Source organism: Bicyclus anynana, chromosome 19, assembly GCF_947172395.1.
Source record: "Bicyclus anynana chromosome 19, ilBicAnyn1.1, whole genome shotgun sequence".
NCBI classification, from domain to species: Eukaryota; Metazoa; Arthropoda; class Insecta; order Lepidoptera; family Nymphalidae; genus Bicyclus; species Bicyclus anynana.
In genome coordinates, this window is record NC_069101.1 from 2,262,270 (window position 1) to 2,280,507 (window position 18,238).

The window sequence follows — 18,238 nt, forward strand, 5'->3', positions numbered from 1 at the left end:
TAACCCTTTAATATAATTGCTTTATAAAATACTAGCTGACGCCACGCGGTTGCACCCGCGTGGTTCCCGTTCCCGAAGGAATACGGGGATAATATATAGCCTATAGCCTTCCTCGATAAATGGGGTATCTGACACTGGAAGAATTTTTCAAATCAGACCAGTAGTTTCTGAGATTAACGCGTGCAATCAAACGCTTTCAATCAAACGCATTCAGCTTTATAATATTAGTATAGATTTTGAGAACTTTCATTGCATACCGTAAAGACAATTTTAGCAAACATCTGTAGTCTGCTAGGTATGAAATTATTACACTCACACAAGCTTTCGTAACTTTGCTGAACCGGCATCAGTCTACGTCGGTCCGCTTTCGTAGACGCCCGCGCGCTCTACGCCGTAGCAACGCTACGAGGCACGTGTTTATAAAACTTTAATTAGTGCTACACAACCTGCATGGATACTTGCCAAAGAGGTTCACCACAGTAGAGGTTTTACGTTTGTGCAAAATTGGAAATACCATTGTTGAAATGAGGTGAGTTGACTTGTTTTGCTCGTATTATAAATATTTTTTACGATGTTGTACGGTAAATATTTTATGGTTCGGTTTTTAGTGATTTTGGAGATGTCGTGACTTTTTAGTGATTTCCGATCTATATTACCGGTAACACGATACAAAAATAAACATTTATTTGTATTATTATGATGTACTCTATAAATACCTTATCATTTTATGATATTTTAATACCGCTTGTGCCCCGCGGTTTCATTTGCGTAGATATAGTTCGGGAGGCTGACTATTACTCAATGTACGGGTTACAAAAAAGATAATCCATTATAACAACCATCGATAAACAGACAGACATTTTATTATTAAATGTTTTGCGTCAGACTGCGATCATCAGTTCTTTATTCTTATCTCCACTCCTAGTGGGACTACATTTTTTATCTGAATACGGCGAAGCCAAAAGGAAGGAGTTTGGTTGTCTAATTATGTATGTTTGTTCCGCCGTAGCGCCTAAACTACTGAACCGATTTTAATGAATGACGTTTGAAAAGATTCGTAGTAATAGCCCGGGTGACATAGGCTATATAAATTTTATAAAATATATGACGGAATTTAAACTTCAGATTCTAATCTTAAAAAATAATGAACTGAGATAATCGTCACTTGTTAGGTATTTCTGTTATATCTCTCTTTTAATCTCCACTCATTTTTTTTAAGACTGTGAATCCTGAATCGGCGTCCTCTAGGCTGTAGTCCACCTTAAGCCTCATCTACATCTACCATCAGGTCAAGCGTGAGCGTGATATATAATACTAGAGGACGCCCGCGACTTCGTTCGCCCTTAGACCTCCTTAATCCAGCCCTCTCGCAAAATCCGTTCTACCTCCCTGCCAAATTTCATCTTTGTATGTCAAACGATTTTTGAGATTTCGTGATGTATTAAGATTATAAAAAAATCTTAATATCACACTTAAATAACCATGTTTTTTAATACTTTAATACTATGTTACGAGCATTTCATAATGCTTAAACCTATGAATCAGAGAGATTTTGTACAGACATGGGATTTTTGAAAACTCCCTTTAATACAAATATAAATTTGTGTGGGGTAAGCTAGCAGCAGAAGGTATAAATAACTCACTGATGAACTTCTAAAGAATTTCTTATTACGATAACGATAAGATAGAATTACTTTTCACACATTATGATTGGAATTCTTCGCAGTCAAATTCGAAAACATGTAAGCATAATCAAAATTCATTTATTTTATTTGTCAGGTAAAATAATTTATTAATGGTGATAATTACTCAAAAACTTAAAATTAAAGTTACGTGGGTTTAATTCATTTATTTGACACAACATTTGAGATTAGGTACACGCTAGTGTAAACTTTTTATAGACGTGGTGTCTAATAAAACGAACACTTCCAAAATAAATTAATCATTACGTCCATATAAACATATAGATTAAACAAGACTAATGAACAGTACATTAATTTTTATACTAGCGGACGACCGCGACTTCGTCCGCGCGTCACAAATCCCGAGGGAACCGTGGATTTTTCCAAATTTCAGCTAAAACCCTTCAGTAGCCGCAGCGTAAAGGAGGAACAAACACACATGCACATAAACTTTCGCCTTTATAATATTAATGTGATGCATTAATTGCATACACTCAAACTTAAAAAATTTCCAAGACTAAAAGAGTTACGTGCCCCAAGTTTCAAAGCAAGACAAGTATGTAAGAACATCAGTACCAACGTTGTAGGTACTCAGAAAATGTAGGATAAATTCCAGTAGAGAATGTCATGTGACATCCACAGCCGAGTCCCAAATATAGCGGCTCAACATTTTTATTGATTAGTATTGTGATGGCATCGCTGAACAAATCGCGCGCCGCACGCGATGCTCTGTAGCGCGGCCGATCATTTTTACGGATATCCACAGTTTACTACACCCTACAGTAGGGCATCCGTCAACATATGTCGTGAAGAGAAACACGCATTGTTGACTACTAGCTGCGGAGTTGAAATATTGCTCTCTCTTTCGTTTTTCTCTGAAAAAGAGCATACCGTATGTCGCGGCAGACTAGTGTCCCATTGTTCCGCGTGTGTGGCAATTGCTTAGTGCCATTTAAAAAAAAAAGGTTCCCTTTTAATGATTGGTCCAAATTTAAACAAACTTTTTATACTATACTTGTTTTGTTATTATACATTTTCATATTATAGTTTGATTATGAAATGAACGTTAGGTGACCATTGCTTTTCACAGTGAACCTTGAAAATTTTACAGTTAGTGTGTGTGTTAAACAAACATATTTTCAATAAATATTATTGTCTTAAAACTAGCTCCGACATATTTTATCTGCCCTCTATCATAATAGAAAAGCATTTTCGCTTGTGTCTATGATTTTTGAAGAATACTTATAATTAAAATATATTTTTTTGAGTATTTATATCTTTAAAATCGGCGGGGCGGCGCAATTACGTCATTAGACATAATGTAGACGTTAGACGACGTACAAATGTACACAACATTTGTACGTCGACATACTTCTGATAATAAGGAAATAATTCAAAATTCAAAATTATAAAACAATTCAAAATTCATTTATTTCAGTTAGGCTTAGTTTACAAGCACTTTTGAAATGTTAAGTTATGTCATAGTTTAATCTAATCTAATGGTGGTAACAATAGTCGAAAATTTAAAATTAAAGCTACGAGGGTTCCAAAGGCGCCTTGGTCCGAGAAAAGTCCACAACAAAGGTTTATTTTTTTACGACCATTTTACAACCTTATCTAGAACTAAGCACACAGTCGTACTTAGAATGCAGTTTAACACAAAGCTTTTTTTATCATTTATATAATCATTAACACTTTAATAAGACTTTCCTAAAAGCTTGCGTTTAATAAACACTTAGAACTTTTTAATGGTAATTGATTTGACAAGTTTTCTTTTTCTGCAAATCCTGAACTGTATGTCAGGCAAACTGTGACTCAACGGTACGGAATGTGGATAGCTCCCCAGACGTTTGGCAAAGAAAAGATTATAATTTAAATTACCTCCATTCCCCCCTCGTTAATAAATCATCGAACCGTGATATATGCGTGTCGGTTTTTTTGGGGATAACTATTTACACCGGCCATATTGATTTTAGTCGAAATTAATATGCACCGTCGTGCATGTTAACTGCGACTGTCTAAAATCGGGTAATTTGGTGAAATTACCTGATTTTAAGGCAAATGTATTAAATAAAACATTAAATAATGCCTGAAGAGAAGGTCAAAGAAGAGACGGCTGAACTGTGTGAAAGATTATAAGGCTGTACTGACTACGTTTGTGACATTGCCCGATCTGTGGTTGCAGTTGAAAATCTGCGCTACATGTCATATTTAAAATAGTCACGTAGCATTATACGGGTAAGTTGGCGAATGATAGAACGAAATACAACCAATTTTTCTATTCCCTCCCAAATCTTCCCCTCCAATTAAGTAAGTAGACCCACAAGATGGTAAACAATTCCCTACAATATATTATACGAAATAGAAAGTACTCGTTCTCACTTGTATACACTTGACTATGATATCGGTAAACGAACATGTGAACGAAACGTACGCGCTTGTCTTTAAGATTCCTATTCACTATTTACTTACAGTGGAATTCATAAACGTTGCAGGGCCACCCCCAGGGGACCAATTACTCGCTAAATGTCGACTTCTCAAACGCATAGTGTTTAAATTCTGGGGGCGGCCCCACAACGTCTACAAATAACACTGTTAAGCCTTAGAGAGCAGTTCGGCCATCTAATCTTCTGTTTTCGAGCCCCTCAATCAGGAGATACTTCTGCGTTCACCTAAAAATCTTACTAACGCTCCCGAGGTCCAATTAAGAAGCCTATGACAGTCACACAATCAGATAAAAAAAAGAGTTGTATAAATCAAGAAGCAAAAATTTTGGGCAGGAATTCCAGGCATGGAATGCATGAAAATGAAGACGCAAATCGCTTTGTACGATTTTTCCTAGAATGATACAAAAAAAAAAGTTGGAATAACTTATATTTTCGATTTAGGCAGACTTTTCGTTGCCGAATGAAGCTGTTTCGAGTAGAAAAATAATCAAAACAAATACTTTTCGGTTCGCGTGTCAGCGTAGGAATAAATTCCTTCGGGTTGGAGCCGCAGCCGGGTAACTTTACCCGGTACTACGGTAAGTAATCGCTGTCATACTACACCGTGCCCGGTATATCGTTTATTGAACTCGGAATTATACTGTACTATAGTATTATTCATACTGCACGACCTGGTGAACGTACTGCTTATTCATATAACATGACCTGGTGAACTTCGTACCATATTATATCGAATTGCTTTCCCAACTTTTAATATATTAATATTGGAGTGGAGCTATTTGTGGGGAAAGTACTACCATGCTTATTTTTGCCGCCAAGCAGCATTGCTGTGAAGTGCTTCCAGTTAGAAGGATTTGGTTGCCGGTGTAATATATGAGGTTTAACACCTACGATTCAACTTTGAGTACCTGCAGTTTGATAGCCTCCGTGGCGCAGTGGTATGCGCGGTAGATTTACTAGACGGAGGTCCTGGGTTCAATCCCCGGCTGGGCTGGTTAAGGTTTTTCTTAATTGGTCTAGGTCTGGCTGGTGGGAAGCTTCAGCCGTGGCTAGTTACTAGCCTACCGGCAAAGACGTACCGCCAAGCGATTTAGCGTTCTGGTACGAAGCCGTGTAGAAACCAAAAGGAGTGTGGATTTTCATCCTCCTCCATACTAGTTAGTTTCCATCGTGATTTCCTGTCCTGCCTGTTTTGTCTCTTCCTCTCTTTCGGTACAACCTATAAGATTTTTACTGTAGTATACTGTAGTAGTGTATTGAAGTAGTTAAGTAATATGTTACCTATGGTATAAACATTAACACCCCTCTTTTAAATCGATGGTTAAAAATAACAAAGGTAACCCCTCGAGGTACACAGTCGACATTGGTAGCAGAGCAAACGTTATAAAAAATGAACATCGGTACACCAACATGTTAGGACGAGATGCCTGCAAAAACCAGACCTCCCTCAGTTTATGAAAGCTGAAAAGGACAATGCCAGACAATATATAGAAGCTTAACCCACTTGTTCAGTATTTCCGAACTGAATTTCTATGTCATTGGCCGTCTCCTTCTTGCGCGCGCCTGGTCCTCTCTCTCTTCCCAAGATGGTGAATTAAACCATACGTACAAAAAGTGGCAATTATAGAAATTAAAATCGGTGAATGAAAACATTGTGAGGAAACCTGCATACCAGAGAATTATCTTAATTCTCTGCGTGTGTGAAGTCGGCCAATCCGCATTGGGCCAGCGTGGTTGACTACTGGCCTAACCCCTCTCATTCTGAGAGGAGACTCGAGCTCGGCAGTGAGCCGAAAATGGAATGATGACGACGACAAAAAGTGATCTGTGAGTTTTATTTATAAATCAGTCTACAATGTGAACCAGTAACCTTTTATATACCAAAAACAATCAAGACTACTCAAGTAAAAATGAAATCTACATCACCACTAAAAAAAAAATTTGCAACAATGTATTTTATATCATTTCATTGGATTTTTCGTACTATTTATACTAACATTACTTTTAAGCCCTTTTTAACTTGGGGTATTAAAATAAATCTAAGTTGAAGTTTGGTTTTAAAGTTATGTTTAAATCTCAACTGCAACTCAACTCTCACATAATAACCACTCTGACCAGGGGCGTAGCTACCGTATTAGCCGTATCAATGATACGGGACCCCCGGGCTACAGGGGCCCCTTAAGTGTGAAAGCAAACATTAGTAAAATTTAAACCACAATTTAACTTAATTTGGTGCTTTCCGGTAAAAAAACCTTGGACATTTTCGGGATTTACCGCTCGTCTATTGGGCCCCTTAACTAACTTTGATACAGGGCCGCTTCAAGACAAGCTACGCCACTGATGGTGACAGTTTATTTTTACATTTTGTCAGGTTTCGCAGCTGTGGATTCTAGCCATTTCAAACCTAAAGTGCTATTATACTGAAGAATATGTTTAAAAAAATACGCACTTAAACGGTTGAGCGTATACACTATAAAAACCTGATACTTTTCAAAGCCGCCAAAACTCCATAACTTGCTAACATTGTTAACAATAGCTGGCTTCTTACCTATGGATATGTCTTAAGCCTTCACAAAATGAGGTTTGTCTAGCTACTGCAGGCTTAGATGTCATGTCGGGTGTGTCGTGCGCGTAATAGCCGCGAGTCAATGTCAACCCCCCTTAATAACTTTATAGCTTTCACATCGTCGTGTGCCTCTGGAAGTCTGCCTACATGTGCAACCGAAGTGGGTAAATAAGTTTCAGAATAATAAACGGGTTGTGACCCATGAGCTAGTTTCAAAATCAATCAATCAATCAATTTTTATTTCGCCAGAATATGGTACACTTAGGTACATAGGAATAATATAAATTATATTTAAACACATATCCTGCCATAGTTGGCGTGCAAAAGTAAACAGATCTTACAAATTAATTTACAAATTACAAATTTACAAATAATAAAAATAAAACAAAGTTCCGATTAATTAATGTTAATAATATAAATGTCACTGTTATAAATGTCACTGTATTGACGCTATAGTACAACTTTTTCATTAATAAATCAAATAATGTCTTCCTAAATTTATTTACAGCTATTTTTTTACGTATTCCGACAAGTGATTGTATAAAGTTACCGCCATGCAGTATACATTAAAAAAAAAAGAACTGTGAAGATACGCTTACAACATGGGTCGCGTTTGCATTCGGTTTCTTCTTAATATATGATAGTTTAGCCATGTGACGCGACGATTCTCTTACTACAAACGCTGACGGTTTGATAACTAATAATGTAGGGGAATGACAGATCCGATAGATAACTTCATCAGAAATGTCATTCCCATATTTCTTTTTAGTTTTTGATGCGTTTGCGATTGTAGAATAAGAATCGACGCGCTAAATACTCTTGTGTAATAAAACTAAAAAATGTTTCTTCGTCCCTTAGACGTTCGTTAGTGACATCCAACTGTTAGATCTAAAACTAGTTTCACCAGAAAATTATTAATGCGATGATTCTGTTACTTATTTTCATTTTTGATCGCCCGAATTGAATTTTTGTCAAAATGCGCAAGCACTTGATTTCTATACTCTGTATAGTATAGATTATTATAATATAGTATCGTATATTTATATAGTACTTATAGATTATTTTATTGCAAATAGTAAACTACTGTCTACTGAATGGCCCATGGCTAAGTTAAACCACATTACATTTCTAGACGAAAATAATCTAAAATATAGCTGTCTCTTTAGCTAGGTTCGGATGAAAATGAAGGCGATATTTCATCATGCAATACCTGTAAATTATGTAATTTGTCAACTTTGAAAATAAAATTACCTAATGGTTGTATCGACAAATAGTTATCAATAAGGCTTTGTTATTAGTAAGAGTGCCTAATGTGTTTTTAATAGACCACACCGGTGTCAATTTTGACCGTGACCGCCTCCTATTTATTTTGGGTGTATAGGTAATTGCTCAGTTATAATCATTTTTGTTATTGACTTTGAAACAAGTTCGATTTTGACATTGGTACTGAAAAATCGAAACACGTGCTACTATTAGAAGCGCGTTATCAAATGATTTAGCAGACCATAATACTTAATAGTATATTTTTAGACCTAAATGGTCAGACCTCTCTGCTTAAAAGTCACTAGATGACGCCCGCGACTTCATCCGTGTGGAATTTAGTTTTTTACAAATCCCTCGGGATCCATGGATTTTTCCGGACTAAAAATTAGCGTTTATGTTAATTCAGAGTAAAATCTATTTCCATTCCAATTTTCAGCTAACTCGGTTCAGTAGTTGCGGCGTTAAAGAGTAACAAACATACAAACAAACAATAAAAACTTTCGCATTTATAATATTAGTAGGATTAGTATGATTGATTCTTCTTGGACCAAGGCGCATTTGGAACCCCCGTAACTTTAATTTTAAGTTTTCGAATGATTATTATCACCATTACCTTAAGTTTAATATTATTACCTGACGTTTCGAAAGAGCTTGTAAACTAAGCCTATTTGAAATAAATGAATTTTGACTTTGACTTTGAAGCTTCCTATTCGCCATGGAAAGGCTCCACATGAAAAATGCTACTTCTGCGGAGAGGAGGATGGTCCGAGGCTCGCTCTATTTGACTTAACATTATCCGAACAATAATGGTTCGGGGAGAAATAAGAGAAAGGCAGGAGAAGGGAGAGCGTAAAATAATAAAAATTTTAATAAAAAAAATACAACCGACTTCAAAACCTAAAAATGTACCTACTAAACTAAAAAGCGAAAAATAACATCATAATATGTTCTACCTGCTGATCAGTATGAAGGCGGTGCTAAGCCGGTGATGTATTAATTCAAGCCATGTGAGAATATCTTATAGATTTAGATTTTGCAGACAGTGTTGTTTCATGTGGTCCTGTCAAAAATGGCTTAAATTAAGACAACACCGGCTAAGCACCGCCTTCATACTGATCAGCAGGTAGAACATATTATGATGTTATTTTTCGCTTTTTAGTTTAGATCAAATACCGACCGAATTGAGAACCTCCTCCTTTTTGAAGTCGGTTAGTTAATGCATTTTTCAATTCTTCACATTTTTTTTAAACTGTGCTTTATGCGCGGTAAGTAATGTCCCTGACATTTGGTAATGACAACTAAATAATAGCTCTGTGCACCGACCGCGCTCTATAATTTATGCAACATTGCAAAAAGTTCACTACTATGTAAATGTCGCCGCTAATTTTAGATTTACTGTTATCATGTTTGTAATCGATGATAGAGATTGCTGTATTTTTTTTTTTTTCAAACTTAGTGTTGCCTGACCAGGAAATTAATCTTTTTAGCATAAAAAATTGAACCGGCTTCAAAGATATGTTAAAAAGATTTTATTTTTCTGTTTTTAGTATGCCCTAGCATAACGAAGGTATGGGCAATTTTGTTCACGTTTCACGCGGACGAAGTCGCGGGCGTCCGCTAGTATGGTATATGGAATCTAATGTAAGGATCCTCTTGGCACAGGATCATCATCGTCCACCTCTGAAGATGCCTGAGCGCCGACACGATGCGCGACCGTCGCCTCTCCCCCTCCACCCCTAGGAGCAGAGCCATGGACAAGTATGAGCAGTTGGCTGTTGTAAGTTGATGCTGTCATCCTTATGAACCTTAGACTATTTAGACTATGGACCTGTTTCGCACCCAAATTCACCAACAAAAAAGTTTGTCGTTTTTGAGGGGGACGACGTAATTTCACACATCGAAAATATTTAACACCAATCAATGTATTATGTGTCCATAAACTACACACAACTTAAATCCGACTCGCAATACACACACGCGTAATTTTTACACAGACTAACAAACACATCGCTTAGACTATCCACAGATTATATACATAGAATATTCGATCACTTGATCGATTTTTTGCTTTTTTGTTTTTTTGTTCCGTCAAAAGAATCGATTCTTTTTAGAAATTGTTTTTATTACAAATTTGATAAAATAAAGATAGAAATACTTACAAATGAAACTTTACTCCATCTTTTACTAAAATACAAGTTTTTTTGGCCGTTTTTTATGCCATTCAACTACACAAACTGGCATTTTTAGGGAGCTCTTTACACTACGAAAACGATTACAACAATGAAACATCGATTCTTTTTTTTTTAATGGTCGAAGTTATCAACCCATATTCGGCTCACTTTTGAGCTCAAATCTCCTCTCAGAATGAGAAGAGTTAGGCCAATAGTCCACCATGCTGGCCCAATGCGGATTGGCAGACTTCACACACGCGGAGAATTAAGAAAATTCTCTGGTATGTAGGTTTCCTCCCTCACGATGTTTTCCTTTACCGTTTGAGACACGTGACATTTAATTTCTTAAAATGCACACAACTGAAAAGTTAGAGGTGGAAACTGGGCTATCAAGGCTCATATGCTTTAATACACTCATTTATCAACTCGAAAAGGCACCGCACGGGGTGAAAAACACCCTCAACTTAAGAGACAATAGCTCATCAGTAAGAGCGGTTGGACTTATCACCGAGGGGTGGTGGTTCGATCCCCGCTCCGTTGGTCTACTGTACCCACTCCTAATACTGTCGTTTCCGACTAGCTGGAGGGAAATGGGAATATTGGTCATATTAACAATTAAGTCAAAATATATGGTAAAAAAATCTTTCCAACTCCAGGCTGAGTAAAAATCACTAACAGAGAATTTCTTAGAAGAAAAACATCTTAGTATCTCATAGCCCGATCTGAATTGAAGGACCTCATGGTCTGAAACCACTTAGACCAACGATACATTTAGTGCCGTATAGTGCTTACCCTATTTATGAACCTTGTGCACGCCATTGCAGGTAGGCGAGGGCTCGTACGGCGTGGTGCTGAAGTGCCGGCGCCGCGACACGGGCCAGCTGGTGGCCATCAAGAAGTTCCTCGAGACAGAAGATGACGCGGCCGTCAAGAAGATGGCGCTGCGAGAGATTAGGATGCTTAAGGTGAGGTTCCATTAATTGTTGTAAACTAGAAGATGCTTACGTATATATCCTGTGTTGGTAGCTGGTAATGTAGGTTTCCGTTGGTGAAACAATTTCTAAAATCAGTCGAGTTATTATGGGGTTAAATCGTTACAAAAAAACAAATTGCAACTACGAGGGTGAATATTGGATAGAAGCAGGCGTTACATCGCGGAAGTTCATCATGAATCTATACTAATATTATAAAGAGGTAAAGTTTGTAAGTTTGTAACAATTTTTTGAAATGGGGTAATCTTCGGAACTACTGGACCGATTTTACAAATTCTTTCACCAGTAGAATGCTACTTTATCGGGGAGTGCTATAGGCTATATTTTATATTTTTATCATATATAACTACTGAGATATCGCGGGTTTTCTCTTACAGGTCAGACTGAAAAACTTACTTATTCGCATGCGCTGCCTCAACCATTGCGTATAACTGAAATAAATGTATGGAGGCTTTTTAAACCTTTAAAAGTTCTACAAAAAAGTCCGCGACACCATATATCTATCTTTTATATTTTAGCAGATATAGTACCTTTAGTACTTTAATAAATTATTTAAATTTTAAACTAAGGTTTACGTCATTATTTACACAACTAAACTTAAATCCTTATCAAAATAAATGATTTAATAATCACAAGGATATTATAGAGATAAGATTTGCCTTTTACAGTATGTTAATTAGTTATATAGTTTCGGAGATAATACAAAATTTCTGAAAGTCGCAGAAATGCCGCTATATGACGCCCCGCAGTTTCAATTACGTGGTTCCCGTTCCCGTATGAATATGAGGACCAAACATAGCCTATGATACTCGCAAATAATGTAGCTTTCTATTGGTAAAAGAATTTTCCAAATCGGTCCAGTAGATCCAGAGATTACCCCCGACAACCACACAAACTTTACCTCTTTATAGTATTAGCATAGAAGTCGCTTGGGAAATTATAGTCTTTTGGTCATTGCACCACGCACAAAAGGCTGGACCAATTTTGCTGAGGGTAGGGATAGGATAGAGGTAGGGAAGGGGTAGGATAGAGGTAATGTAGGGGTAATTTAGGGAAAGTGTAGGGTAGGGTAGGGTACGGATAATGTAGGGGTAGTGTAGGGCAGGGGCAAGGTAGAGGTAGGGGAAGGATATGGAACGTATAGGGTAGGGGAGGAGTAGGATAGAGGTAGGGTAGGGTAGGGGTAGGATACGGGTAGGGTAGGGTTAGGGTAGGGATAAGGTAGGGGTAGGGAAGGGTTAGGGTTAGCGGTAGAGTAGGAGTAAGGTAGGGGTAGGGTGGGGTATATTAGGGGTAGGGTAGGATAGGGTATGGATAGGTTACGGGTAGGGTTAGGGTAGGGTAAGGTGGGGGGAGGGAAGGGTTAGCGTTAGCGGTAGGGTAGGGTAAAATAGGGGTAGGGTAGGGTAGGGTTGGGTAGGGTTGGGTAGGTTTACGAGCAGGGTAAGGTAGAGGTAGAGAAGTTTACATCAATTTTTACGCGGACGAAGTCGCGGGCGTCCGCTAGTATAAAATAATTTATTTATTTTGACATCATCCACGAAAAGCCGACGAACCCATGCGACAACGTCACCCAGGTCCGACAAAGGTCCGCTAGGTAAAACAAAGGTTATTTACAACATTTCAAATCTTTGATTTGTTGTATCGAGAACTACCTACCCAAACATTGACAAAAATAAGGAAACAAAGAGAAATATTATATGTATTCTAAAACAACCGCATTTTGTTGATGTGCAAACCACATAATATCTCGAAAACTTATTGCATACTCCCACAATCAAGTCGACTTTTCGAACAGGATGTTTAACTTGACAGCTACGCTACGCATTTTGTGTAAAAAATTAGCATGAATTTAGAAATAAACTGTGTATCAAAAGTTGATAAACATAGATGTAATAAAAAGTTCAGATACCGTCTCCTGATCTAAAAAGTGACGCACCCTAATGATGCCAGTTCGCATATATGCACATGCTGACAAGAACACAGATGCACGTATATGAAGATAGATTATTATCAACCCATATTCGGTTAACTGCTGAGCACGAGTCTCCTCTAAGAATGAGAGGGGTTAGGCCAATAGTCTACCACGCTGGCCCAATTCGGATTGACAGACTTCACACACGCATAGAATTAAGAAAATCCTCAGATATGCAGGTTTCCTCACGATATTTTTCCTTCACCGTTTGAGACATGCGATATTTAATTTCTTAAAATGCAATGTGAAAAGTTGGTGGTGCATTCCCCGGAACGGATTCGAACCTACGCCCTCCGGAATTGGAGGCATAGGTCATATCCACTTGGCTATCTGTCGGCCTGAAGATAGATATTTCCGTATATTCCAGTATATTTCCTATATCTGACAATGTACTTCACACTCACACCTAGATACTCGGCGCCGTTATGGTGCTTCAGTTGTCAGCGAAACACCGTCTGCCTATTTTATAAGTCTATGTTGATAAACATTTCCTTGGAAAATGTGGTTTCCACTAAAATCTAAATAAATTAACGACTACATTTGCCATAGCAGACAAAGGAATGCTTTTGTGGAAAGTGGAAACTTGCAACGAAGGTCGAGCTTAACGAGGAGGTTTCTTAACTCTATGTTTGGTTAATATCGCTCTAGCAGTGTGAGAGTATCAGCACTTTTCCAAAATGATTTATGGCATTTTTGAAAACCCGACGCAACAAATAGAGTGCTGTTATAAGTTTGACGTCGATGTCTGTCTGTATTTGTGTCTGCCTGTGGTATCGTACTCTCAAATAGATGGATTGATTTTGAAGCGGTTTTTTAATTTGAAAGCCAGTAAGTAAATAACGAATATTATTTAAACGGGTACATACCTACCACGATAAAACGACGAGATTTTTAATGTCGATATTTCGAACCAGTTTCACGGATTGTGGTCACGACAAAATCGGTTTAAATAATATTCGTAATGAACACGAAATAAGTTTAAAATCATCAGTAAGTAAATAATTTTCTTTGATCCAGCTCACATATTGCAAGTATTTAAGATTTTCTCAGATCTGCAGGTAACTTCACAATCTTTCTCTTCGCCGTTTGAGACACGCGATATTTAATTTCTTAAAATGCACATACCTCAAAAGTTGGAGGTGCATGCCCCGGACCGGATTGGAACCCACACCTTCCGGAATCGAAGGAAGAGGTTACTGTTACCCACTGGGCTATCGCGGCTATAATCTTTATTAATATTACCAAAACCTGTGTAATTTGCAAAAAACGTGGCAGTAGTAAAATATTTTCAAAATCGGTTCAGCAGATCCAGGGATTACCCTTAAAATGCCACAAACCTTGTCTCCATAATATTAGTATGGATGGGGAAGTTATCAAATTAGTTATCATATGACTGATTGGTTTTTCCTGACTTTTCTGCTCATGTGGACAAATGTGATTGTCTTTTCCAGAAACTCAGGCACGACCACCTGGTGAACATGATAGAGGTGTTCCGTCGGAAGCGGCGGTTCTACCTGGTGTTCGAGTACCTTGACCACACACTGCTGGACGAGCTGGAGTCGTCTCCAGGCGGGCTGGGGGAAGACACCGCCAAGAAACACCTTTACCAGCTGCTCAAAGGCATCGAGTATTGTCATCAGAATTCGGTGAGCTTAAGTACAATTTGTTTTGTAACATTTTTCCACAGTATGTTATTTTTATTCCTTCTTGCACCTTTTGTATCTTCCTTTTGAGGTTGGTATTAACATACGGAACACAGTATTAAGTAATATACAGTTAAAAGTAGGTACTATAGAAAGTTGCATTGCTCTGTAAGATCCCTAGAAATATTTGGAATGCCTTGCAATCGTTCGTTTTCTTTGGTTACAATGCAATCTATATATCTTCAAATCGAATCGTAGGAATATTTAAGACACTATATAATGCGTCTTTAAAAGACAATAAATTTAGCTATGATCACTAGGATAATCGCTAACTTAATTGCAATAGATTGAATTTTTTTTAAAAAAAGCTTTACTGCTATAAAGTTCCAAGTTAAGCAGCCTATTGAACATTGCATATCCTAAATTCTTATGACTGTTTCCTCTTCTAAAGAGAATACAGGCATCAATCAAAGAAGACAAGTGCGAAAGAGAGAGAGAAAATGCATAAGTTGCATAAACCATAGTATTTAAAAAAGACATTAATCCTACAAAGACGTAATTTATTCACGTGCTTTCTTTATTAATTCCAGATAATACATCGAGACGTTAAACCAGAGAACGTGCTCGTCTCCAACAACGGGATCGTGAAGCTGTGCGACCTTGGGTTCGCGAGAGCTCTGGCCGCCCCTGGAGAGCCGTACACGGAGTACGTGGCGACAAGGTGGTACAGAGCTCCGGAGTTACTGGTCGCTGAGCACAGGTAGCTTGCCATTTCTTCTTTACTAATATAGCTAGCCGATGCCCGCGAAAATTAGTTTTTCACAAATACCGCGAAAACCAAGGATTTTTCTGAGATGAAATCTATGTTTTAATCCAGGTTCTGTCTCAATTCCAAATTTCAGACAAATCACTTTTTTAGCTTCGGAAAGGAGTAACAAAAATAAACACCCATTTACACACTAACTTTCGCCTTTATCATATTACCGTAATTAATTTTTTTTTAATTATTTAAAATTCGATGTTTTAATATAAATGTTCCAATAATGTCTCTTGAGTGATTGCGTAAACAAATAATACCAATCCGATCCATTTGGTGCCGGTCCCCACTGACGTCACTCCAGTCAAACGAACTAGTTTTAGAAGCTACCCACCACCCAGGTCGCCGAACGCCTCATGCTGGGGATCCAATGTGTGCTGTGTTTTGTTCAGATACACACCTCTGCATCTAAGCATAACATGTATCGGTGTTTCTTCTTCTTCCGTGCATGCTCTGTACAGAGGTCTGTCGGTTATACCTAGAACCGAAAGGTGTTTATTTAGTGAACAATATCCTGTTATTAGTATAGCAACCAAGAGATATGTTTGTTTGTTTAATTCGAAGGTACGGTCCGGAGGTCGACATCTGGGCGATAGGATGCCTGTTCGCGGAGATGCTCACTGGTGACCCGCTGTTCCCCGGTGACTCCGATATCGACCAGCTGGCGCTTATTATCAAGATCGTTGGTAAGAGGATTTTTAAAAGGGGCCTTACCACAAGCTCCTAAATCCGTAGCAATTCCATAATGTTATAATTCGTACCCTGAGGGACATTGTAAGCTTATCTCAGAATTGTTTCGTATAGTGATTTAAGACGTCATCGACCAGTTATTTAATTCCTATCACTGACTGACGTAACATTATTTACGAGCATAAATAAGATGAACAGAATATCATGATGGTTTTGATTGTGGCAAGCATCCAGGGGGCGATTTAATGTGTGATAATTAGTGATGAATAGCAAAATAATTATTTTAATATTGTATTGCAAATTAATTGTCAAATATTTTTTCTAGGTATTTCATTCTGAAATACTCTATATAAACCTAGCAAATTCACTAATCCCGATTATGAACTAAAACTAGCAATTTGAAGATCTGCCCTGGCACGTTCTTTGAGCTGCTATTTAGCTTGAATTTAGTTTTGCAGTTCGATCTGAATCGTTTACTCAATCTTTACATTTGTGATCTGATTGGTCAGGTTTTTCCTGATTATAGTTGTCTGTATGTTGGGCAAATCTATGAATTATAACAGTATGGTAATGTTGCTAGGTAAACTAGCGCCCCGCCACCAGCACGTGGTGTCGCGGCTGTCTGGCGGCGCGGCGCTGGCGGCGGGCGGTGCGACTGCGCGAGGCGCTCTACCGGGCGCGGCGCACGCGCGGGAGCTGCTCGCCGCGTGTCTGCGCACCGAGCCGCGCGCGCGACCCTCCGCCTCCGCTCTACTGCGGCACAAGTGAGTGATGTACACTACCGACACCGACCACATACACTAGCGCCCCGCCACCAGCACGTGGTGTCGCGGCTGTCTGGCGGCGCGGCGCTGGCGGCGGGCGGTGCGACTGCGCGAGGCGCTCTACCGGGCGCGGCGCACGCGCGGGAGCTGCTCGCCGCGTGTCTGCGCACCGAGCCGCGCGCGCGACCCTCCGCCTCCGCTCTACTGCGGCACAAGTGAGTGATGTACACTACCGACACCGACCACATACACTAGCGCCCCGCCACCAGCACGTGGTGTCGCGGCTGTCTGGCGGCGCGGCGCTGGCGGCGGGCGGTGCGACTGCGCGAGGCGCTCTACCGGGCGCGGCGCACGCGCGGGAGCTGCTCGCCGCGTGTCTGCGCACCGAGCCGCGCGCGCGACCCTCCGCCTCCGCTCTACTGCGGCACAAGTGAGTGATGTACACTACCGACACCGACCACATACACTAGCGCCCCGCCACCAGCACGTGGTGTCGTGGCTGTCTGGCGGCGCGACTTTCACTGCGACCGTGAGTGATTCGCCCAACCACAGTTACGATGATATTAGGACTGACTCACTCATCATCATCGTCATGTCAGCCGATGGACGTCCACTGCAGGACATAGGCCTTTTGTAGTGACTTCCAATCATCACATTCCTGCTTCTGTAGCCAAGTAGCACGTCGATTCTTTTTTTAAGATCGCAAATGCTTCGAAAACTAGAAAAATGTATTGGAATGACAGATCTTGATCACGTGACCTGTCGATTGCAAATATCATTCCCATCCCAAGCGTCCCTGCATCCAGCGAATCCCTGCGAGTCGCTTGATGTCGTCAGTCCACCTGACGAGGTGTCGATCAATACTGCGCTTTCTATCGCATCACCTGGAGACCTCAACCTCCATCGCCTTTTCGAACTATGTGCCCCGCCCATTGCCACTTCAGCTTCGCAACTCGTTGAGCTATGTCGGTCACTTTGGTTCTTCTGCGGATCTCCTCATTACTGATTCGATTACCCAGAGATACTCCGATCATAGCTCGTTCCATCGCCCGCTGTGTGACTCTGAGCCTTCTTATCAGGCTCACAGTTAGCAACCAAGTCTCGAAACCATAGGTCAGAACTGGCTTCGCACATTGACTCACTTATTTCACGCCACACACTTATCACACGCCGATTTCAACGTCGTGTTCTAACTATCGGAGTCCAGCGTCGTGTACTAAATATAGGA

At 39.5% G+C, this 18,238-nt stretch overlaps 1 protein-coding gene across 1 annotated transcript in view; it reads left to right on the forward strand.

Annotated features, from left to right (window-relative positions):
- The first annotated feature begins 376 nt into the window (after nucleotides 1-376).
- Nucleotides 377-18,238, forward strand: part of LOC112054658 (cyclin-dependent kinase-like 1) — a 29,697-nt gene continuing 11,835 nt past the window's right edge. Inside the window, exons 1-7 of the mRNA XM_052887501.1 lie at nucleotides 377-529; nucleotides 9,621-9,735; nucleotides 10,954-11,094; nucleotides 14,548-14,742; nucleotides 15,330-15,499; nucleotides 16,121-16,242; nucleotides 16,827-17,010. Of these exons, the coding sequence (XP_052743461.1) occupies nucleotides 9,664-9,735; nucleotides 10,954-11,094; nucleotides 14,548-14,742; nucleotides 15,330-15,499; nucleotides 16,121-16,242; nucleotides 16,827-17,010 (884 nt within the window). The 5' untranslated portion in view covers nucleotides 377-529; nucleotides 9,621-9,663. The remainder of the gene's footprint in view (nucleotides 530-9,620; nucleotides 9,736-10,953; nucleotides 11,095-14,547; nucleotides 14,743-15,329; nucleotides 15,500-16,120; nucleotides 16,243-16,826; nucleotides 17,011-18,238) is intronic.